The sequence below is a fragment of the Thunnus maccoyii genome, chromosome 8 (assembly GCF_910596095.1).
Source record: "Thunnus maccoyii chromosome 8, fThuMac1.1, whole genome shotgun sequence".
Taxonomy (NCBI): Eukaryota; Metazoa; Chordata; class Actinopteri; order Scombriformes; family Scombridae; genus Thunnus; species Thunnus maccoyii.
Genome location: NC_056540.1, coordinates 35,048,997 through 35,073,893, shown reverse-complemented (window position 1 = coordinate 35,073,893; position 24,897 = coordinate 35,048,997). Strand labels below are relative to the sequence as shown.

The window sequence follows — 24,897 nt, the reverse complement described above, 5'->3', positions numbered from 1 at the left end:
TATGAACTGTACAATATTATAGAAAATCATTTATTACAAATAAAAATATATAAAAATGCAGCCTACAAACTTGTTTTTATATAAATATAATCATGTTTTAACTGTCTGACTCATCTTTGAGTTAATTTAATAACTCAATAAATAAGAAAAGAAACATGAAACTATAACTGTTTAAAATTAGTCTACCTGAGCCAGGTGAGTCTACCTGAGCCAGGTGAGTTCTGAGGATCAGAGGTGGTTCAAGATTCAAGATACAATCAACTTTATTGTCTGTCACACAATATACGAAATTCTTCTCCGACGCGGCTCAAAGGCAAACGTGGAAACAGCAAAATAAGTTGTAACATCAGTCCTGTTAAAGACAACTGAGGTGTGAGTTTACCTGTATGTGAGGTGTGAGTTTACCTGTTTGTGAGGTGTGAGTTTACCTGTTTGTGAGGTGTGAGTTTACCTGTATGTGGCCAGTGGGAATTATTTAGGGAGGAAGGTGTTTCTCTTTATAAGTGAACCTTATAGTGTTTTGTCCCTCAGTTTGTCTGCAGGCAGTCTAATTGAGTCTGAAAAGAAAAGTTGAACCTGAGACGTCCACGTGCTGCTCAAACACCTGAGAGGACACCTGCTTTCATCACGTGTTTGTCTTAGAGAGTCTGGCTGAGTTCATGACAGGAAATTCATTTAAAGAGGTGCCATAACTGATAAATAATTTATAATCTGTTAATAACTAATTTGGGGTTGTTGCTGTTTGTCCCAATGTAGTTTACAGTAAACATCACTGTTTAAGTTAATATAGCAGCCAGTGTTACACACAACAGGCTGTAGCTAAAAACTGTCACAAATTTATTGTTTGTTGTATAAAAAGATGTGCAGATAACATCTACAGGTTTTAGGGACAGGATGTGATTTTTGTGATATTACGTAAGTGAAAAAAGGCAGTCCTTGAGATTTGATTTATGTGGGAGTTAAAGGACATATCCTGATCAAAGATAACTCCCAGATTCCTTACGGTGGTGCTGGAGGCCAGGGTAATGCCATCCAGAGTAGCTTTATCATTAGATAATGTGTTTCTAAGGTGTTTAGGGCCAAACACAATAACTTCAGTTTTATCTGAGTTTAGTAGTAGAAAATTGCAGGTCATCCAGGTCTTTATGTCGTTAAGGCATGTTTGGAGTTTGTTTAACTGATTGGGTTCATCTGGCTTCATTGATAAATATAATTGGGTGTCATCTGCATAACAATGAAAATTTATGGAGTGTTTCCTAATAATATTACCTAAAGGAAGCATATATAAGGTGAATAGAATTGGTCCAAGTACAGAACCTTGTGGAACTCCGTGTCTAACTTTTGCCTTCACGGAGGATTCATCATTAACATGTACAAACTGAAATCAGTCTGATAAATAGGACTTAAACCAGCTTAATGCAGTTCCTTTAATGCCAATTAAATGTTCCAGTCTCTGCAAAAGGATTTGATGGTCAATTGTGTCGAATGCGGCACTAAGATCTAACAGGACAAGTATAGAGACAAATCCTTTGTCCGATGCAGTTAGGAGGTCATTAGTGACTTTCACCAGTGCTGTTTCTGTGCTATGATGCCTCTAAATCCTGACTGAAAATCCTCAAATAAACTATTGTTATGTAGAAAGTCACATAACTGATTAGAGACTGCTTTCTCAAGGATCTTAGATAGAAATGGAAGGTTAGATATAGGTCTATAATTGGCTAAAACACCTGAATCAAGAGTAGGCTTCTTAAGAAGAGGTTTAATTACAGCTACTTTAAAGGACTGTGGTACATAGCCTGTTACTAAAGACAGATTGATCATATCTAGTAAAGAAGTGCTCACTAAGGGTAAGGCTTCCTTAAGCAGCCTAGTTGGGATGGGATCTAAGAGACAGGTTGATGGTTTAGATGAACAGATCATTGAAGTTAGTTCAGACAAGTCTACTGGAGAAAAACAGTCCAAATATATGTCAGGATTTACTGCTGTTTCTAAGGTTCCTGTGTTTGGGGAGAGAACGGTGCCTGTTGAGGGCAGGAGGTGGTTAATTTTGTCTCTAATAGTTAGAATTTTATCATTAAAGAAGCTCATAAAGCCGTTACTACTGAGAGCTATAGGAATACATGGATCAATAGAGTTATGACTCTTTGTCAGCCAAAGTGCTGAAAAGGAACCTAGGGCTGTTTTTATTCTCTTCTATTAATGCTGAGTAATAGGCGGCTCTGGCATTACAGAGGGCCTTCCTATATGTTTTAACACTATCTTGCCAGACTAAGTGAGATTCTTCTACTTTGCTGGAACGCCAAATCCTTTCATATTTTCATGATGTTTGCTTTAATTTGCAGGTTTGGGAGTTAAACCATGGAGCTAACCTCTTATGTTTTATTATCTTCTTTTTTAAGGGGGCGATGGAGTCGAGTGTTATTCGTAATGAGCCTGCAGCACTATCAACAAGATTATCAGTTTGGGAGGAACTAAAGTTAACATAAGAGTCCCTGTAGTATTGAGACATGGCAGTGAATTCAGTACTGATGGAACTACTTCCTTAAATTTATCTACAACACTATCAGATAGACATCTAGTGAGGACATTTTTGTCTAATGGTGTGTAATCCAGTAATAGGAATTCAAAAGTTATTAAGTAATGATCTGATAAAATAGGATTTTGTGGAAAAACTATTAAATGTTCAATTTCAGTCCCATAATTCAGAACAAGGTGGAGGGTGTGGTTCAGACAGTGAATGGGATTATTTACACACTGAGAGAAGCCAGTTGAGTCTAATAATGAGATAAATGCAGTACTGAGACTGTCACTATCAACGTCCACATGAATATTAAATCACCTACTATAATTACTTTATCTGTACTAAGGACTAAATACGACAAAAACTCTGAGAATTCAGATAAGAGTTCAGAGTACGGACCAGGAGGACGGTACACTATAACACATAGAACTGGCTGTAAAGTTTTCCAGGTTGGCTGAGAGACTAAGAACAAGACTTTCTAATGAGTTATAATGAAGTTCAGGTCTAGAGTTGATAATTAGGCTGCGACTCCTCCTCCTCGGCCAGTGTCTGGAGGAATGTGAGTATTAATATGACTGGGAGGACTGGATTCATTTAGACTGACATGTTCTTCATGACACAGCCAGGTTTCAGTAAGACAATCAATCAATATGATGATCTGAGATTAAATCGTTTACTAATACGGCTTCAGATGACAGAGATCTAATGTTCAAGAGTCCACATTTAATTCTCTTATTTTGTTGAACTGTTGGAGGAGTGGTTTTAATTTTTACTAGATTTTTATGAATGACTCTTCTGTTTATTTTAGATTCAATTGATTTAAGTGGTCGGGGGACAGACACAGTCTCTATGTGGTTTTGGGGACAGACGTGGTCTCTATGTGGTTTTGGGGACAGACATGGTCTCTATGTGGTTTTGGGGACAGACACAGTCTCTATGTGGTTTTGGGGACAGACGTGGTCTCTATGTGGTTTTGGGGACAGACACAGTCTCTATGTGGTTTTGGGGACAGACGCAGTCTCTATGTGGTTTTGGGGACAGACGCAGTCTCTATGTGGTTTTGGGGACAGACACAGTCTCTATGTGGTTTTGGGGACAGACACGGTCTCTATGTAGTTTTGGGGACAGACGTGGTCTCTATGTGGTTTTGGGGACAGACACGGTCTCTATGTGGTTTTGGGGACAGACGTGGTCTCTATGTAGTTTTGGGGACAGACGCGGTCTCTATGTGGTTTTGGGGACAGACGTGGTCTCTATGTGGTTTTGGGACAGACGCGGTCTCTATGTGGTTTTGGGGACAGACACAGTCTCTATGTGGTTTTGGGGACAGACGCGGTCTCTATGTGGTTTTGGGGACAGACGTGGTCTCTATGTGGTTTTGGGTGGGTAACTGCTCTAATGGAGGTGCAGAGAAGCGTGTAGGACTGCAGCTCTGCTTCCTGGTCTCAGCTCTGGGTTGTCATGGTTTTGGTTTACTAATAAACTCAGCCATATTTCTAGATATGAGAGCAGCTCCATCCAGAGTGGGATGTATGCCGTCTCTCCTAATCAGACCAGGTCTTCCCCAGAAAGTCTGCCAGTTATCTATGAAGCCCACATCGTTTGCTGGACGCCACCTCGACAACCAGCCAAGCTAATGATTGGTTTTCCGTGGTGTGGAGCTGCACTTCCAATTCACTGAGCCTCACCTGCAGTACTGCAAATAAACTACACTTATTACACATATCACTATCACTAAAGGAGGCAGCGGAATAACTAAACATAAGACACACCGAGCAAGACAGAGCAGGAGAGCGAGAGGGAGAGAGAAGCCTTCGCTAACTGCTTAGCTAAGTTAGCTGCTAAGATAACTGCTGAGCTAAAATAACTAACAACTGTGGGATTAGTAAGAAAAGTCGCTAAAAGAAGGAGAGAGCTAAGAGTGCTTGAGTTGAACTAGTGTAAGTTTAAATGTACAGCAGGTATTAATCCGCAGTAATGAAAAAAATAGCAAAATTAACTGAGTTGAGAACAGCAAAAACTTTCCCAGGTACTCCATCACGGCCGGCAGCCTTCCTCAGCTTCACTGATCTAAGCACCTGTCTCATGTTCCTGTATAATGAGCGGACAGGTGCTGATGGTAGGTGGAATCGGCGTGTCCGAGTTTAGGCTTTTTAGCTCAAAATGGGCAAAGAAACAGTTCAGTTTCCCTGCCAATGAGGCATCTGCGTTGGCAGTTGTTGGATTGCTGCCTTTATAATTAGTAAAGGTCTGCATATGACTGACAGAACCTCTAGATCAGGGAAACATCGACTGTCTATGATTCGGCTGCGTCTACGCCAGTCATTGTGCACATAAATGCAGAGTCTTCTTCTTCTGCTCTCACCGGAGTCTTTGTTTCTGGTTTGTTCCTTGGCGGTGGATCGTGCAGCCTGCTAGCTGTACTGCAGTGTCGGGGATCGACGGCTGAAGCCAGGTTTCTGTTATTATCGTCACACAACAACTTCGGGTGAAACTGTTTGCAGCAAACGGCGGCTCCAGCGAGTCCATTATGGGAGTGATGGTGGCGTTAGAGAGGAAGATGGTTTGTGTGGTTGTTTCCTCAACCTGGTCAGCGGTCCTGCTTTCTCTCCCTGCACCGTCCTCATCCACCGAGACCCCGGTGGGCTCACATGACTGAGTGAGTGTGAATGAGTGTGTGTGTGTGAATGAATGAGTGTGTGTGTGTGAATGAGTGAGTGAGTGAGTGAGTGTGAATGAGTGAGTGAGTGTGAATGAGTGAGTGAGTGTGAATGAGTGTGTGTGTGTGAATGAATGAGTGTGTGTGTGTGAATGAGTGAGTGAGTGAGTGAGTGTGAATGAGTGAGTGAGTGTGAATGAGTGAGTGAGTGAGTGTGAATGAGTGAGTGTGTGTGAATGAGTGAGTGAGTGAGTTTGAATGAGTGAGTGTGTGTGAATGAGTGAGTGAGTGAGTGTGAATGAGTGAGTGAGTGTGAATGAGTGAGTGAGTGTGAATGAATGAGTGAGTGTGTTAATGGCATAAATGCAGTCCATTTACTACCCTTCTACTTTTTCTTCAGTTTGGTTCATTAAAATGAATTAAATTAAAACATTTAGACCATTTAAGTGTAAATATATAATTTTTTAAAGAAAACTGAGCAGATAATCATTAATAAAATATTTTATTCAGTCATGATTCATGTGTGAATTAATTAATTTTGATCTAAAATCTAATTTTGATTTCACTTTCTTGAAACTAATGAGCTCAGACAAAAGTAGGAGGAAACAAACTTGTGTCCATGTAGTGAGAATGACGTAACCCTGTTAAACAGCTGGACAAATAATAGCATCATAATATATAATGTAACATAATCAAATATAATGTAACATAATCAAACATAATGTAACATAATCAAACATAATGTAATATAATCAAATATAATGTAACATAATCAAATATAGTATGTAATTTAATATCATCACATCTCCTGTACACAGAATTTAGAACAGCTAGTACTGGTTATTACTTGTTACTGGTTAACTTTGGTTATATTTCTTATTACTGGTCTGGCAGTATGACCAGTAGTACTGGTTATTACTTGTTACTGGTTAACTTTGGTTATATTTCTTATTACTGGTCTGGCAGTATGACCAGTAGTACTGGTTATTACTTGTTACTGGTTAACTTTGGTTATATTTCTTATTACTGGTCTGGCAGTATGACCAGTAGTACTGGTTATTACTTGTTACTGGTTAACTTTGGTTATATTTCTTATTACTGGTCTGGCAGCATGACCAGTAGTACTGGTTATTACTTGTTACTGGTTAACTTTGGTTATAATTTCTTATTACTGGTCTGGCAGCATGACCAGTAGTACTGGTTATTACTTGTTACTGGTTAACTTTGGTTATATTTCTTATTACTGGTCTGGCAGTATGACCAGTAGTACTGGTTATTACTTGTTACTGGTTAACTTTGGTTATAATTTCTTATTACTGGTCTGGCAGTATGACCAGTAGTACTGGTTATTACTTGTTACTGGTTAACTTTGGTTATAATTTCTTATTACTGGTCTGGCAGCATGACCAGTAGTACTGGTTATTACTTGTTACTGGTTAACTTTGGTTATATTTCTTATTACTGGTCTGGCAGTATGACCAGTAGTACTGGTTATTACTTGTTACTGGTTAACTTTGGTTATATTTCTTATTACTGGTCTGGCAGCATGACCAGTAGTACTGGTTATTACTTGTTACTGGTTAACTTTGGTTATAATTTCTTATTACTGGTCTGGCAGTATGAACAGTAGTACTGGTTATTACTTGTTACTGGTTAACTTTGGTTATATTTCTTATTACTGGTCTGGCAGCATGACCAGTAGTACTGGTTATTACTTGTTACTGGTTAACTTTGGTTATAATTTCTTATTACTGGTCTGGCAGCATGACCAGTAGTACTGGTTATTACTTGTTACTGGTTAACTTTGGTTATAATTTCTTATTACTGGTCTGGCAGCATGACCAGTAGTACTGGTTATTACTTGTTACTGGTTAACTTTGGTTATAATTTCTTATTACTGGTCTGGCAGCATGACCAGTAGTACTGGTTATTACTTGTTACTGGTTAACTTTGGTTATAATTTCTTATTACTGGTCTGGCAGTATGACCAGTAGTACTGGTTATTACTTGTTACTGGTTAACTTTGGTTATAATTTCTTATTACTGGTCTGGCAGTATGACCAGTAGTACTGGTTATTACTTGTTACTGGTTAACTTTGGTTATAATTTCTTATTACTGGTCTGGCAGCATGACCAGTAGTACTGGTTATTACTTGTTACTGGTTAACTTTGGTTATATTTCTTATTACTGGTCTGGCAGCATGACCAGTAGTACTGGTTATTACTTGTTACTGGTTAACTTTGGTTATATTTCTTATTACTGGTCTGGCAGCATGACCAGTAGTACTGGTTATTACTTGTTACTGGTTAACTTTGGTTATATTTCTTATTACTGGTCTGGCAGCATGACCAGTAGTACTGGTTATTACTTGTTACTGGTTAACTTTGGTTATAATTTCTTATTACTGGTCTGGCAGTATGAACAGTAGTACTGGTTATTACTTGTTACTGGTTAACTTTGGTTATATTTCTTATTACTGGTCTGGCAGTATGAACAGTAGTACTGGTTATTACTTGTTACTGGTTAACTTTGGTTATATTTCTTATTACTGGTCTGGCAGCATGAACAGTAGTACTGGTTATTACTTGTTACTGGTTAACTTTGGTTATAATTTCTTATTACTGGTCTGGCAGTATGACCAGTAGTACTGGTTATTACTTGTTACTGGTTAACTTTGGTTATATTTCTTATTACTGGTCTGGCAGTATGACCAGTAGTACTGGTTATTACTTGTTACTGGTTAACTTTGGTTATATTTCTTATTACTGGTCTGGCAGCATGACCAGTAGTACTGGTTATTACTTGTTACTGGTTAACTTTGGTTATAATTTCTTATTACTGGTCTGGCAGTATGAACAGTAGTACTGGTTATTACTTGTTACTGGTTAACTTTGGTTATATTTCTTATTACTGGTCTGGCAGTATGACCAGTAGTACTGGTTATTACTTGTTACTGGTTAACTTTGGTTATAATTTCTTATTACTGGTCTGGCAGTATGAACAGTAGTACTGGTTATTACTTGTTACTGGTTAACTTTGGTTATAATTTCTTATTACTGGTCTGGCAGTATGACCAGTAGTACTGGTTATTACTTGTTACTGGTTAACTTTGGTTATAATTTCTTATTACTGGTCTGGCAGTATGAACAGTAGTACTGGTTATTACTTGTTACTGGTTAACTTTGGTTATAATTTCTTATTACTGGTCTGGCAGTATGAACAGTAGTACTGGTTATTACTTGTTACTGGTTAACTTTGGTTATAATTTCTTATTACTGGTCTGGCAGCATGACCAGTAGTACTGGTTATTACTTGTTACTGGTTAACTTTGGTTATATTTCTTATTACTGGTCTGGCAGCATGACCAGTAGTACTGGTTATTACTTGTTACTGGTTAACTTTGGTTATATTTCTTATTACTGGTCTGGCAGCATGATCAGTAGTACTGGTAATTACTTGTTACTGGTTAACTTTGGTTATAATTTCTTATTACTGGTCTGGCAGCATGACCAGTAGTACTGGTTATTACTTGTTACTGGTTAACTTTGGTTATAATTTCTTATTACTGGTCTGGCAGTATGACCAGTAGTACTGGTTATTACTTGTTACTGGTTAACTTTGGTTATAATTTCTTATTACTGGTCTGGCAGTATGAACAGTAGTACTGGTTATTACTTGTTACTGGTTAACTTTGGTTATATTTCTTATTACTGGTCTGGCAGCATGAACAGTAGTACTGGTTATTACTTGTTACTGGTTAACTTTGGTTATATTTCTTATTACTGGTCTGGCAGTATGACCAGTAGTACTGGTTATTACTTGTTACTGGTTAACTTTGGTTATAATTTCTTATTACTGGTCTGGCAGTATGAACAGTAGTACTGGTTATTACTTGTTACTGGTTAACTTTGGTTATATTTCTTATTACTGGTCTGGCAGTATGAACAGTAGTACTGGTTATTACTTGTTACTGGTTAACTTTGGTTATATTTCTTATTACTGGTCTGGCAGTATGACCAGTAGTACTGGTTATTACTTGTTACTGGTTAACTTTGGTTATATTTCTTATTACTGGTCTGGCAGCATGAACAGTAGTACTGGTTATTACTTGTTACTGGTTAACTTTGGTTATAATTTCTTATTACTGGTCTGGCAGTATGACCAGTAGTACTGTCATACATCCATGTCTCTGTGGACTCTGTCTCTTATTAGTTGTTGATTATAATATTAGTTAATATGAGTTCATGAGTTAATAATATTTATCAGTGTGTCTCTGTGGACTGTTAGTTATTATTAGTTATTGTTTGTCATTATTAGTTAATATTAACTAATGTTACTTAATATTACTTAATATGTATTGTGTGTAGTTAATGAGTAAATATTATTGATCAGTGTATCTCTCTGTGGTCTCTCTCAATCAGGATGTAGAAACTGTTATTCGACCTTTGACCTCAGCGAAGACTTGTCAGGTCTGTGATGATGTCACCGTTACCCTGGAGACACTGAGCCCCGCCCCCCAGAGGCTGGATTCTCTGCTGTTTTTCCCCAGGTGATGATGTCATAAAACCTTTAAAACCTGCAGATCTCTCTTACTGATTGTTGAGTGTTGACAGACCTGCAGTGGAGGATCTGACCAGGGTTAGGGTAGGGTGCAGCACAGTAGACAGAAATAATATGACTGGAGATATCAGCTACTGAAGAGGGACTGATCCCCATGTGACAGATGGTGGCAGCTGTGCAGGTGTTCCTCTGAATCCACGTCCACTTCCATAGGCTGATAAGCATGCGAAAAGTCCAGTTAAATAGTTTGCCTCCAGCTAATGTGACAAACGGGGCCTCTGTGTTAGGCAACTTCAATACTCTGGCTTACATTCGTTTTGTATTTTCCTTTTGGTTTTGTCAACCTTGAGAACTGTCACTCTTGGTGCGGTTCAATCACTCCTGCTCCTCATTTTCTGCTGCTTCCTCTAAGGCGTATGTAGCTGGGTTTGCCTTCTTGTCAATATGCTGTGTGTTGCTGTGAGATCACCTATTGATATGGTGATGTTGTTTATAGTTAATAAGTTAACTATTAATCAGAGTTCCAAATTGATAGCTTAGTAAATTTGAAGACTGAATTTGGCTGACCCAAGGGTGGCGCCCTGTTATTTTTAATTATTATTAATAATCTCTATCGATTTTAATCATTAATTATTGTCTTTAATAATCAGTAATTATTGCCGATAGCCAAACTTGTAGCCAAGGCCCAACAAAATGGTGCCCCGTGTGAGGCAGAGTATTGTTGGCAATTATTCATAATTGTGCAATATTAATTTCAGCATAATCTTAGACAATCCAAAATCCTTTAGAGTCAACACAACTAGTCTGCCACAGGAGTAGATATCTAGCTATATCTATATCTATATCAGAATTTAGCTAAAGCAATTAATAACCCAAATTAAAACAGGGAAACAGGTTAATATCATATGTTTATCTATGCAAGGCTCCTTTTATATGTTGATTTGTGCGCCCTCCTGTGGCCAGTGGTGGTAAATATAGTGACCAGAAGATGTCAGCTCGTCCCTTTTTCCACTGATGATCTCAAATTTGGGCAAGGAGCTGTACTTGACTGTAGCCAAACCTGTAGCCAAGGCCCAACACCTGAAATACACAAGTTTGTTTGATTGTTGTCAGGGAGCTGCTGCAGACTCCGCCCTCACAGGAAGCACACCTTCATCCTGCCCCCTGTGACATCATCAGTGTCAGACCTGCCAGGGGCGGAGCCTCAGAAACATCAGCATGTTCTCCTCGACTTCCCGTCCGACCTTTTGTGAAAATGAGAGACAGCTCGTCCCTCCCGTCCTCTCCAGGTGCAGGGGGGGGGCGGAGGCGTCTCCCCTGCTCCCTGCCCTGCTCCCCTCTGTTGGGGAGGAGAAGCTGGAGGTCCCCCCCTTTCTCATCGACTCCCTCCGCTCTGTCACGCCTCTGGGTGGAAGCAGCTCTGCAGAGAAGCAAAACCAGCTGCCGCCCCCCCGCCTGTTCCAGAGGGGAGGGGGAGGGTGAGGAGGAGGAGGAGGAGGAGGGAGAGGGGGAGGGGGAGGGGGAGGGGGAGACAGGTGAGGACGGAGATTCAGAGCTACTGTGTTTGGACAGCTGGAGCTGCTGTCAGCTGACTCCCTGCAAGTGTTCCAGGTATGTTATTTTACACTTAAAACACTCAGATGATCAGCTGACTGTTATCAGTATTAAAGTGTCAAACTTTTAAAAATGTGTATTTTGCAAAAAATAAATTATTAAATAAAAGGGATAAAAACAAAGAATCAGAAATAAAAGATTAAAACATGAGTGATAACAGCTCTGATATAAAGCTGAAGAAGACTGATTATTGATTATTGGTCTGCTGCACTGAAGTTATTTTCATAGCAAACAACTAAAACATTGAAACACTTTTAAATATCAAACTGAGTCACACAGACATACCTGAGCTATCAGCAGTTTTCACTGATCTTCATCCCCCTGCCAGGTGTCCCAGCGCTCCTCCATATGAAGAAGATGTTCAGACAGTTTCTTCATTCAACAAACACCACCAGGGATCAACTGCACTGTCTCAGAGGACAGTTGCCCAGGAGACAGACACCCAGGAGACAGACACCCAGGAGACAGTTGCCCAGGAGACAGACGTCAAGGAGACAGACACCAAGCAGACAGTTGACCAGGAGACAGACGTCAAGGAGACAGTTGACCAGGAGACAGTTGACCAGGAGACAGTTGACCAGGAGACAGAGGTCAAGGAGACAGACACCCAGGAGACAGACACCCAGGAGACAGTTGACCAGGAGACAGAGGGGGACAGTGAGCAGAGTTTACCCAGAGTAAGAGCTCTACAGCTGGGTGAAAGCTCCGGGCTCTACCCCAGTCTGAGTCAGTGGAGGATCACAGCTGGCACTCAGGTGAGATGACTCAATCACGTCTGTTCACCTAAAACTGTCCCTGACTGTTTCTGATCTGCCTCTCATGTGACCAGCAGCCAATCAGCAACCACTCTGAAGAAATCTTAAATTCACAGAGTTCAAGTTTTACTTTACACTCATTGATCCCTAAATGATAAAACAAACTATTTACTATTCAACTTTAAAACTATTTAAACTTCACTCCCACTGACAGTTATCTCATTACCTGAAACTTCAGCTGCTTTCAGGACACGTTAACATGTTCTGCAGCTTCACCTGAGTGTTCAAGCTCAATGTCTCACACTCTCACTCTCCTGTCTGGACCTTTGTTTCCTTGAGGCTGAACTGAGCAAGAAACAGAAACAGGAAGGCCACAACTTCCACACTTGTTTCCATGGCAACAACAGTGATGATCACCTGCAGCAGCTCTGTGTGATGATCTCAGGTGAGAGCACCTGTCTCCACCTGTCCTCTCTGTCTCCACCTGTCCATTCTGTCTCCACTTGTCCACACCTGTCCTCACCTGTCTCCACCTGTCCTCACCTGTCTCCACCTGTCCTTTCTGTCTCCACCTGTCTCCATCTGTCCTCACCTGTCTCCACCTGTCCTCATCTGTCCTTTCTGTCTCCACCTGTCTCCACCTGTCCTCACCTGTCTCCACCTGTCCTCACCTGTCTCCACCTGTCCTTTCTGTCTCCACCTGTTTCCACCTGTCCTCACCTGTCTCCACTTGTCCTTTCTGTCTCCACTTGTCCTCACCTGTCCTCACCTGTCTCCACCTGTCCTTTCTGTCTCCACCTGTCCTCACCTGTCTCCACCTGTCCTTTCTGTCTCCACCTGTCCTCTCTGTCTCCACCTGTCCTCTCTGTCTCCACCTGTCCTCACCTGTCGTCATCTGTCTTTTCTCTCTCCACCTGTCCTTTCTGTCTCCACCTGTCCTTTCTGTCTCCACCTGTCCTCACCTGTACTCACTTGTCTCCACCTGTCCTCACCTGTCGTCATCTGTCTTTTCTGTCTCCACCTGTCATGTCTGTCCTCTCTGTCTCAACCTGTCTCCACCTGTCTCCACTTGTCCTCACCTGTCCTCACCTGTCTCCACCTGTCTCCACCTGTCCAGGTGTATCAGGTGAGCAGACTGACTGTGCTGCTGATTTGAGCTTCATCCTGAAGAAGGTGTTTGAGTCCACCTCCTGCAGTAAGAGGACAGGTGAGAAGATCAGGGAGAATATATTCAACCACCTGAGTCTGTGTGTGTTCAGGTGAGCTGCAGGTGGATCTGTGTTGTAAATTGATGTTTTTTCTGCAGATCGTCCGGTTGAATCTTGTAGCTTCTGTTCAGAGGAGTTCAGCATGCAAATCAGGAAACATCACTGCAGAAACTGTGAGCAGGTAACAACTAAACTGTGAGCCGGCCCCGTCTCAGAAACCAGGACTAGTGAAAACTCTGAGTTTGTTCACATTGAGATGAAGGAAACGCAGGGTTTTCAGTTCCAGAGAGAGAGGTGACTTAAACTCAGGGTCAGTTACCATGGTAACTTAAGAGTTAGTTAATGAACCAGAGATTCCAGAACAGCTGATCAGAGTCAGTTCAATCAACTCTGAATAGAGTTAAACTCACGTGTGATGAATGAAAAAAGCCATCATCAATGGAGCTCCGATACTACGGGTCGCCATGGCAACAGGTAAATGAAAGGCAGAGCCTCCATTTTAATCCAGTGGACGTAGAGATATTAATGTATGTGGACAGAGTCTGAGTCAGAGCGGGAAACGTGTCAATAAAGTTTTATTCAGTGTCGTCCATTAATTCATCATTTATCAGACTTACATTTCCTTAATGATGATAAAGTGGAATCTGACTGTGTATCAGGCTGCAGCTACGTTTTAAATATATTTGTTCAGATTTAATATGACGGACAAACACAGGAAGCAGCGACTGAAGATGAAAAGTATCGTAAAAGATTTAAAACATAAATAGATCAAAGACACAGAGACGTGACTGTAGCTCACAGTCTGATCAATAATAATGTGTTTGCTGATTTGTACTTGAAAAGGCGTCGAGGTTTGAACAGTAGTTTGTTTATTTCACATGAACATGACAGTTTACACAACTTTGCGTTTGGCTCTTGTTTCACAGCAAATAAACCCACAATATAGAGCACTTTCTTTTTTACAAGTTCAAAATCCTTGATGATCTGACTTTTTAGATGCATAAAAGCAAGACCATTCAAAAAATAGTACACAAACATTTTAGCATGTTTTGCTTAATAGTGTGTGATTACAAGCCATATTTTTTCGACCTTTATTTAAATATTAATGTCCGTAACACAGAACATAGAACATCATTAAACAGTCCTTGTCTATACTCTAGCATTTAGACATTCAAGTACAAATAACTGGAGTCCATCTTTGTAGGAAAATGTCCATCTTTATTTGCAGTTTTGCTGTCATATATTTTATTGTATAGACTTGTTTCAGTCTCTGAGTCCATTGAATGTGTGTCAGTGAAAGTGTTTTCCTCCAGTTTATAGTTATCTTTCTCCTGGCAAACAATAGAAGTATGCGTAGTGTATATCTTTGGTCTTTGCCTGTTACATTTTCAGTGGTTCCCCAAGTAAAAATAACATAGGCTCCATTGGGATGGCAATTTTCATGATTTTTTCAATCTCCTCCTTTATGTCTTGCCAAAACACCTGTTGTACTGGAAAGTCCCAGAAGATATGTGAATGATCTCCAATCATCTCACATTTCCTCCAACACAAAGCTGAGAATGAGCCTTTATCATACACAGAAACTATCAATGGAGTCCTGAAAAATCTCATTTTTATCTTCCAATCGAATTCTTTCCATAGGTGACTGTTAATACCATTGTGGCAACTCATACAGATATCCTCCAAGATCTTGTCCTCAAAACGAATATTTCATTCTAACTCCCATTTCTCTTTCACATGAAGGGTATTTTCTGCCATGTGGGCTGTTAACAATCTATAGATATGGGAGACATGGTTTTTGGTTGGACGGTGTTTTTCTATTACACCAATGGTATAATGGTGCTCAACACTTTTTGGGTCTCTACTAATCTTTTCCCACTCTGTATGGCTTTTAATGTAGTGTCTTATTTGTAGGTATTGGAACAGATCATTTGGAGGTAATGTAAACTGATTTTGGAGTTGAGCGAAAGATTTAATTTCACTACCCTCAAAAAGCTGGTTTACTGTACTCAAGCCTTTCATTGCCCAGCGTCTGAATCCACTATCCCACATTGATGAAAGAAAATCTATATTGCCAGCAGGAGCGTGCTCTGCCTAGCCTCTCTTTAACCGTTGCCCATACTTGCAAAGTGTGTCTGATCCATTCATTTGTTTATTTTAAGTTTATTCCAAAACTTTTTATTCAAGAAAGGTAAGAATGACAGACTTATCCCCTAGGCTGAACTCTGCTCTGTCTGGACTCATCCGGTCTCCTGGTTGTTATTAATCCATTCTACCACAGCACTGAGTTGAGTTGCCCAGTAGTGATATTTAAGGTTTGGGAGACCCAGGCCTCCCCTGTCCTCTGATGAGCACAGTGTTTCCAATCTTATTCTGGGCCTTTTGTTTTGCCATATAAATTTGGATATGAGTTTTTCCAGCAGAGTAAAAGTTGACATGTGTATCCATATAGTAAAGACTGAAATAAATAAAGAAGTCTGGGTAGTATGTTCATTTTCACTGTTTCTGTTCTACCACATAGAGAAAGTGGAAGGACATCTCATCTTGTTAAGTCTTCCTTTATTTAAGTAGCTTAAAGAATTGTGTAGAGCTTGGTGTAAATGTGATTCCCAGATATCTAAAACCCTGCTGAGAGTGCCAAAATGACACTATATCATTTAATTGTGAGGGCCAGGTTCCAGATATCATTATCGCCTCTGATTTACTTTCATTAACTTTGTGAATAAACATAAAGCTTGACTGGAATAATATAATTTGGTACAAAGTGTCTTTTTGACTTGTGTTGTTTTTGTTTGTTGTTATTGTTTCTATGCAAGTCATATTTATATTCTTGTGTTGTTCTGAATGTTTTTTTTTGGCTTTGAATTGATCGATAAAGTAAATTAAAAAAGGGGGTAGGACTAGAAAAGTTCTCTACTTCATCCTAAACCCTTTTCGAACATTGAAAGGTTATTATTTGTGTGGCTTACTGAAAGTTTGCTGTTATTTTTGATTTTTTGTTTGTTTCATTGACAATATATTTTATTTGTTATTTTAACATGTTCGAAAGAAAAAAAAATTGCCTAAGAGCACAGTTATTGTCGTTAAGCCAGGGTTGAGTTTTAGTTTTTATAATATTGAGTGGGGCAACAGAGTCCAAGATGTCTATACAAGCAGAGTTAAACATCCTCTTTACTTGGGCAGGAAGAACTGGTCTTGAAGTCACAGGACAGGGAAGAGGCTATATAGGGGTTGGAGAATTTTCTAGCAGTAGAAAGGTTGATTGATGAAGAGGCAGGTAATTGAGGTTTGAGAACAGTATGGAATATGGTGGAAAACCTGATGCACAGATGATCTGAGATCCCCAAATCTTCCACAGCCAGTGAGGGAAGGCTGAGTGTAAACACTAATCTAAAGTGTGACCACGGTTATGGGTTGGGCCAGAGACAAGCTGTACAAAGTTAAAAGAGTCCATAGTACCCAGAAATTCAGTGGCTCTGACATTTGATGAGAGGTCGACATGAAAGTTAAAATCACCAGAGATTAAAATTTGTCATGATTCACAACAAATGAAGAGAAAACTCAGAGAACTCAGTGAGGAAGATGGCGTCCAGCCTTGGACGGCGATACACAATTAAACACAATACCGGGCATGAATCACTGGTTTTGAACATCAGGACTTCGAAGGTAGAATAATTATTAATACCAATGGGAGTGCACTTATGGCAGTTTCTGAAAATAACCGCTAGGCCTCCCCTGCAGCCGGTGGGTCGAGGGGAACTGTAGAAATCATAGCCAGGCGGACATACTTCAAAAATTGGCCGTGTTCACCAGGTTTCAGCCAGGTTTCTGTGAAAAATAGGAAGTCTGGGTGAGTAGATGAGATAAAATCATTAAGAATGAAGGACTTATTTGAGAGAGACCATACATTCAGAAGAGCCAGATTACACAGGGTGGGAGATGATGAGGAAGCATGGACAGTATGCTTTAAGTAATAGAGGTTATTTTTGTTTACAGTATTGAAGCTGACATGAGGGCGAAAAAACCTGTCTGTCACAATAGTCTGATTGGGGAGACCAACAGCTGCAGGGGGTAATGACAGGTGGGGCCAGTAGGGGGAGTTCTCACAGGAAACAGTACTCTGAGGTGGCACCGTAGAGGAAGAGCGTGGTACCGGGTTTGAGTGGTGTGTAAATAGTCATCATGACGTCACCAGAAGCCATACAGTAGATTTTAAATGTTCAGACATCTATTTGTATCTTGGCTCAACAGCATTCAGTGATGCTGCTCGATCCTGCTCACTCAGTATTAACATAAGTATTAACATATATTCTCTGATACCGTGGAAACCGCTTATAGTGATCACTTCCGTCCCGGTTACATTGATCACTATAAGCAGATGATTATTATAACCAAGTTTTTTTCCCTTTTTCTTAATTTCTCATGCAGATTACCATCTAATTGACATTTGTATATTTATTACATGAATATAAAGTAATGTGACGGGCAGCTTCGATATTTACAGAATTTTACTGACTGTTTCAAAATACAGAACAGCTGTTTAAACACTGTTTCGCTGCTGCAGCTCATTATTGGCAGTTTGTCATAAGCTTCAAAGAGACCACATTTTTCATTGAGACAAAATGACTTTCTCCTTTTCTTTTTCCTGTCATGACTTCAACGTGCACTTCACCAGCCTCAGGTCACCAGCTGGCAGGAGACGGGTTGTGCGTTTTGGCTTGGAAGACAAAAACATTACTAGGAAGAGGGGAGGACATTTCCCTTTGTTTGATAATGTTAAAAGTAAAGTTAGGCTGTGCTGATGGCTTCCCAACTGATTTTAAAAAAGACAAGAGAGAAGCAGTGGTTGAGTGAGCTGGAGAGTGCACTTGCAGAGTGAGTGGTGGTAGCAAGAAAGCCGGTGAATGAGAGGAAGAAAACGTTATTTCCTGACTGTTTCAGGGCGATTACAAATAAACATGGCCACAACCACAATTCCACATCTCCACACAACCCTGCAGAGGTGAGGTGCAATGCCTGATAATGGTGCCGCAGCCGCTAAATAAACATCATACATGTACTATGGGAGTAAAGTAAAAACAAAATAGAATTACCATAGTTTAAAATATTTTTTCCATATGTTTGTGTAATATTTGAATGTAAGAGCAAAAAACGCTGTTCAAAGAAATGACTGATGTGCATAAAAGCGGTAACTTCAGAAAGTCCTGAGTAACAAACTAATATCCAACCAGGATTTAGATTCTGACAGACAGCAAACCTTCACTAATGAATGCGCTTCAATACAAGCTTTGATATGGAATTAATGAATGAGAACATGAAATTCTGTAACCAGAGTGATAAACTCTATAGATCCCTGGTAAACACTATAGATCCCTGTTAAACACTATAGATCCCTGGTAAACACTATAGATCCCTAATAAACACCATAGATCCCTGGTAAACTCTATGGATCCCTAATAAACACTATAGATCCCTGTTAAACACTATGGATCCCTGGTAAACACTATAGATCCCTGTTAAACACTATGGATCCCTGGTAAACTCTATAGACCCCTGGTAAACTCTATAGATCCTTGGTAAACACTATAGATCCCTGGGAAACTCTATAGATCCCTGGTAAACTCTATAGATCCCTGGTAAACTCTATAGATCCTTGGTAAACTCTATAGACCCCTGGTAAACTCTACAGATCCCTGGTAAACTCTATAGATCCTTGGTAAACTCTATAGACCCCTGGTAAACTCTACAGATCCCTGGTAAACTCTATAGATCCCTGGTAAACTCTATAGATCCTTGGTAAACTCTATAGATCCCTGGTAAACTCTATAGATCCTTGGTAAACTCTATAGATCCCTGGGAAACTCTATAGATCCCTGGTAAACACTATAGATCCCTTGTAAACACTATAGATCCCTGTTAAACACTATAGATCCCTTGTAAACACTATAGATCCCTGTTAAACACTATAGATCCCTTGTAAACTTTATAGATCCCTGGTAAACACTATAGATCCCTGTTAAACACTATAGATCCCTGGTAAACTCTATAGATCCCTTGGAAACTCTATAGACCCCTGGTAAACACTATAGATCCCTGTTAAACACTATAGATCCCTGTTAAACACTATAGATCCCTGGTAAACTCTACAGACCCCTGAAAACTCTATAGACCTCTGGGAAACTCTATAGATCCCTGGTAAACTCTATAGATCCCTGGGAAACTCTATAGATCCCTGGGAAACTCTATAGATCCCTGGTAAACTCTATAGATCCCTGGGAAACTCTATAGATCCCTGGGAAACTCTATAGATCCTTGGTAAACACTATAGATCCCTGGGAAACTCTATAGATCCCTGGGAAACTCTATAGACCCCTGAAAACTCTATAGATCCTTGGTAAACTCTATAGACCCCTGGTAAACACTATAGATCCCTTGGAAACTCTATGGACCCCTGGTAAACACCATAGATCCCTGGGAAACACTATAGATCCCTTGGAAACTCTATGGACCCCTGGTAAACTCTATAGATCCCTGGGAAACACTATAGATCCCTTGGAAACTCTATGGACCCCTGGTAAACTCTATAGACCCCTGGGAAACACTATAGATCCCTTGGAAACTCTATAGACCCCTGGTAAACACTATAGATCCCTGGTAAACTCTATAGACCCCTGGGAAACACTATAGATCCCTTGGAAACTCTATAGACCCCTGAAAACACTATAGATCCCTGGTAAACTCTATAGACCCCTGGTAAACTCTATAGACCCCTGGGAAACTCTATAGACCCCTGGGAAACTCTATAGACCCCTGGGAAACACTATAGATCCCTTGGAAACTCTATAGACCCCTGAAAACACTATAGATCCCTGGTAAACTCTATAGACCCCTGGTAAACTCTATAGACCCCTGGGAAACTCTATAGACCCCTGGGAAACACTATAGATCCCTGTTAAACACTATAGATCCCTGGTAAACTCTATAGACCCCTGGTAAACTCTATAGACCCCTGGGAAACTCTATAGACCCCTGTTAAACACTATAGATCCCTGTTAAACACTATAGATCCCTGTTAAACACTATAGATCCCTGGGAAACTCTATAGATCCCTGTTAAACACTATAGATCCCTGTTAAACACTATAGATCCCTTGGAAACTCTATAGACCCCTGGTAAACTCTATAGACCCCTGGTAAACTCTATAGACCCCTGGGAAACTCTATAGACCCCTGGTAAACTCTATAGATCCCTGTTAAACACTATAGATCCCTGGTAAACTCTATAGACCCCTGGTAAACACTATAGATCCCTGTTAAACACTATAGATCCCTGGTAAACACTATAGATTCCTGGCAAATACTAAACTGTGAGCAGGTGAAACCTGAAAGGTGGAAGTATTAACGCTAACACAGGTCTTCAGTGTGTACCTGTCCTCCTCTGTGTGTTTCAGGTGTTCTGCTGTTGCTGTGTGTCTCGCTTCCTGTCATTACTTCAGATTCATCAGTTCAGTCAACCTGCTGGACTCTGACCTGAGATGCCAGCAGCTCACCTGTCTCACCAGGTGTCAAACATTATTCTTTGGTCAGGTCACCTCCTCTTACATTAATAACTAGTGTAGTGATTGTACACGTTATTAGTAATAAAATGTTTCATGTTTAAATCATTTTATAGTAACTGTATATAAATTATTAATGTTATTATTGCTATTATTACTGTTATTGTCATCATTATGGTTGTCATTATTATGGTTATTATTATTATTAAAGTTATTGTTATGTTATCATTATTAATGTTATTATTATGGTGATGATTATTAGGCTATTGTCATTATGATGCGGCTGGAGATCAGAAACGCCTACGAACATCAAACTTGGCAGGCATCTGACATCATGTTAGGAATCTCATCCATCACCTCATGGTGGCGCTATAACATTATTAATATCTACTGCAGTGTTCAGTTGTAAGTCTGACACTATTTACTTTCAAAACTTGCAAAATCAGTGAAGTCTAAAAATTATTTGTTGAAAACAGATTCAGGTTGTTCAGATGAAATGTAAAATGTTTTGAAATGTTCTGTACAAACATGTTAACTCACAGTGAGAACAAACTTCAGGATAATCTGTTTGTGTTGATGACAGTTGTGTGATTTTTATCAGTAAATTTGAAGTTTGAGACCTCTGTGGGATCTGTACTTCAGCCCTGGTGTGTCAGGGTGGAGCGTCAGGTCACAGGTTCAAGTCCCACTAAGAATCTGTAACATCCTACCTGACGTCTCTACACCTGTGAGTGTGACTATAATTATGTATCAGAATAAAATAAGAATTACACAACAGCATTAGTATTGATCTGTGGTGCCAACAGTTTCCATAGCAACTATTTTATCAGTTGAAAGTAGATCTGGTCGGTTCTGTGGATCATCAGACAAACAGGAAGTGTTTAAAACTCTGAGCGCTGTGTACGTGCTGCAATAAGCATATTGTCTCATTTCTAGTTGCTGACTGTGTTTACTGATAGCATTTTTGCTGCTCTCAACTCTGTTAATTTTGCTATTTTTTTCATTACTGCGGATTATTACCAGCTGTATATTTAAACTTACACAACTTCTGCTCAAGCACTCTTAGCTCTCTCCTTCTTTTAGCAACTTTTCTCGCTAATCCTACAGTTGTTGGCGATGGCTTCTCTCTCTCCCTTTTGTTCTCCTGCTTTGTCTTGCTTGGTGTGTCAAATGTTTAGTTATTCCGCTGCCTCCTTTAGTGATAGTGGTACATGTAGTAAATGTAGTCTATTTGCAGTGCTGGAGGCGAGGCTCAGTGAATTGGAAGCGCGGCTCCGCGCCACGGAAAACCAATCAGTAGCTAATGTAGTTAGCCAGCCCCCAGTATCTGGTGCGGGCCGACCTAGCGTAGCTCCCACTCCCCCAGTAGTTCCCGAGCAGCCGGGAAGCCAGGGCGGCTGGGTGACTGTCCGAAGGAAGCATAGCCCTAAGCAGAAGCCCACGGTTCACCACCAACCAGTTCATGTTTCTAACTGGTTCTCCCCACTCAGTAACACACCCGCTGAGAAACAAACTCTGATTATTGGCAGCTCCATAGTCAGAAACGTGAAGTTAGCGACACCAGCAGCCATAGTTAAATGTATTCCTGGGGCCAGAGCGGGCGACACTGAGTCAAATTTAAAACTGCTGGCTAAGAATAAACGTAAATATGGTACGATTGTTATTCATGTCGGCGGCAACGACTCCCGATTACACCAATCAGAGGTCACTAGAATCAATGTTGAGTCGGTCTGAACATTTGCAAAGACAATGTCGGACTCCGTAATTTTCTCTGGACCGCTGCCTGATCTGACCAGTGATGTCATGTATAGCCGCATGTCATCATTCAACCGCTGGCTGTCGAGGTGGCGTCCAGCAAACGATGTGGGCTTCATAGATAACTGGCAGACTTTCTGGGGAAGACCTGGTCTGACTAGGAGAGACGGCATACATCCCACTCTGGATGGAGCTGCTCTCATATCTAGAAATATGGCCAAGTTTATTAGTAAACCAAAACCATGACAACCCAGAGCTGAGACCAGGAAGCAGAGCTGCAGTCCTACATGCTTCTCTGCGCTTCCATTAGAGCAGTTACCCACCCAAAACCACATAGAGACTGTGTCTGTCCCCAAAACCACATAGAGACTGTCTATCCCCAAAACCACATAGAGACCGTGTCTGTCCCCAAAACTGTTTGGAACTGTTTGAACTGTTTTTCTCCAGTAGACTTGTCTGAACTAACTTCAATGATTTGTTCAGCTAAACCATCAACCTGTCTCTTAGACCCCATCCCAACTAGGCTGCTTAAGGAAGTCTTACCCTTAGTTAGCACTTCTTTACTAGATATGATCAATCTGTCTTTAGTAACAGGCTATGTACCACAGTCCTTTAAAGTAGCTGTAATTAAACCTCTTCTTAAGAAGTCTACTCTTGATTCAGGTGTTTTAGCCAATTATAGACCTATATCTAACCTTCCATTTCTCTCTAAGATCCTTGAGAAAGCAGTCTCTAATCAGTTATGTGACTTTCTACATAACAATAGTTTATTTGAGGATTTTCAGTCAGGATTTAGAGGCATCATAGCACAGAGACAGCACTGGTGAAAGTCACAAATGACCTCCTAACTGCATCAGACAAAGGATTTGTCTCTATACTTGTCCTGTTAGATCTTAGTGCCGCATTCGACACAATTGACCATCAAATCCTTTTGCAGAGACTGGAACATTTAATTGGCATTAAAGGAACTGCATTAAGCTGGTTTCAGTCCTATTTATCAGACCGATTTCAGTTTGTACATGTTAATGATGAATCCTCCATGAAGGCAAAAGTTAGACACGGAGTTCCACAAGGTTCTGTACTTGGACCAATTCTATTCACCTTGTATATGCTTCCTTTAGGTAATATTATTAGGAAACACTCCATTAATGTTCATTGTTACGCAGATGACACCCAATTATATTTATCAATGAAGCCTGATGAACCCAATCAGTTAAACAAACTCCAAACATGCCTTAACGACATAAAGACCTGGATGACCTGCAATTTTCTACTACTAAATTCAGATAAAACTGAAGTTATTGTGTTTGGCCCTAAACACCTTAGAAACACATTATCTAATGATATAGCTGCTCTGGATGGCATTACCCTGGCCTCCAGCACCACCGTAAGGAATCTGGGAGTTATCTTTGATCAGGATATGTCCTTTAACTCCCACATAAATCAAATCTCAAGGACTGCCTTTTTTCACTTACGTAATATCACAAAAATCACATCCTGTCCCTAAAAGATGCAGAAAAACTAGTTCACGCATTTGTTACTTCTAGGCTGGATTATTGCAATTCCTTATTATCAGGCTGCTCTAACAAGTCTCTAAAGACTCTCCAGCTGGTCCAGAATGCAGCTGCACGTGTTCTGACTAAAACTAGAAAAAGAGATCACATTTCTCCCATTTTAGCTTCGCTACATTGGCTTCCTGTAAAATCTAGAATAGAATTTAAAATCCTTCTCCTAACTTACAAAGCCCTTAATGGTCAGGCACCATCATATCTTGAAGAGCTCATAATACCGTATTATCCCACTAGAACACTGCGCTCCCAGTATGCAGGCTTACTGGTGGTTCCTACAGTCTTTAAAAGTAGAACGGGAGGCAGAGCCTTCAGCTATCAGGCTCCTCTTCTGTGGAACCATCTTCCAGATTGGGTCCGGGGTGCAGACACCCTCTCTATGTTTAAGAGTAGGCTTAAAACTTTCCTTTTTGATAAAGCTTATAGTTAGGGCCGACCAGGCTCGCCTTGGATCAGCCCTTAGTTATGCTGCTATAGGCCTAGACTGCTGGGGGACTTCCCATGATGCACTGAGCTCCTCTCTCCTCCTCCTCCTCTCCATCTGTATGCATTCATGTAACATCAATGCATGTCACTAACTTTGCTTCTTCCCCGGAGTTTTTTGTGCTTTCTCATCTCGCAGGGAACCCTGGGTTCTGGGCCGAACCCAGGGTTCCCTGGCTGCTGCTGTTGCTACTTATTGTTCTTCTGTCCCCCCTCCC

At 40.5% G+C, this 24,897-nt stretch overlaps 1 protein-coding gene and 1 long non-coding RNA gene across 2 annotated transcripts; both read left to right on the top strand.

Moving 5' to 3' along the window:
- The first annotated feature begins 11,276 nt into the window (after positions 1-11,276).
- On the top strand, positions 11,277-12,493 carry LOC121902055. Its single transcript, XR_006097450.1, has 3 exons — positions 11,277-11,352; positions 11,684-12,110; positions 12,450-12,493. It is a non-coding gene; the product is annotated as an uncharacterized LOC121902055 (long non-coding RNA).
- A 29-nt stretch (positions 12,494-12,522) lies between these two features.
- On the top strand, positions 12,523-20,884 carry LOC121902053 (vacuolar protein sorting-associated protein 27-like). The gene is made up of 4 exons (XM_042419230.1): positions 12,523-12,555; positions 13,228-13,317; positions 13,417-13,499; positions 20,769-20,884. Exons 1-4 carry the CDS (start codon positions 12,546-12,548, stop codon positions 20,844-20,846), a joined length of 261 nt encoding a protein of 86 aa, XP_042275164.1. The 5' UTR covers positions 12,523-12,545; the 3' UTR covers positions 20,847-20,884.
- The last annotated feature ends 4,013 nt before the right edge of the window (positions 20,885-24,897 follow it).

Coding starts and splice junctions, on each gene's coding strand:
- LOC121902053 (XM_042419230.1), top strand. Junction 13,318..13,416: donor CTCCTGCAGTAAGAGGACAG/GTGAGAAGATCA, acceptor TTTTTTCTGCAG/ATCGTCCGGTTGAATCTTGT. Junction 13,500..20,768: donor ACTGCAGAAACTGTGAGCAG/GTAACAACTAAA, acceptor TGTGTGTTTCAG/GTGTTCTGCTGTTGCTGTGT.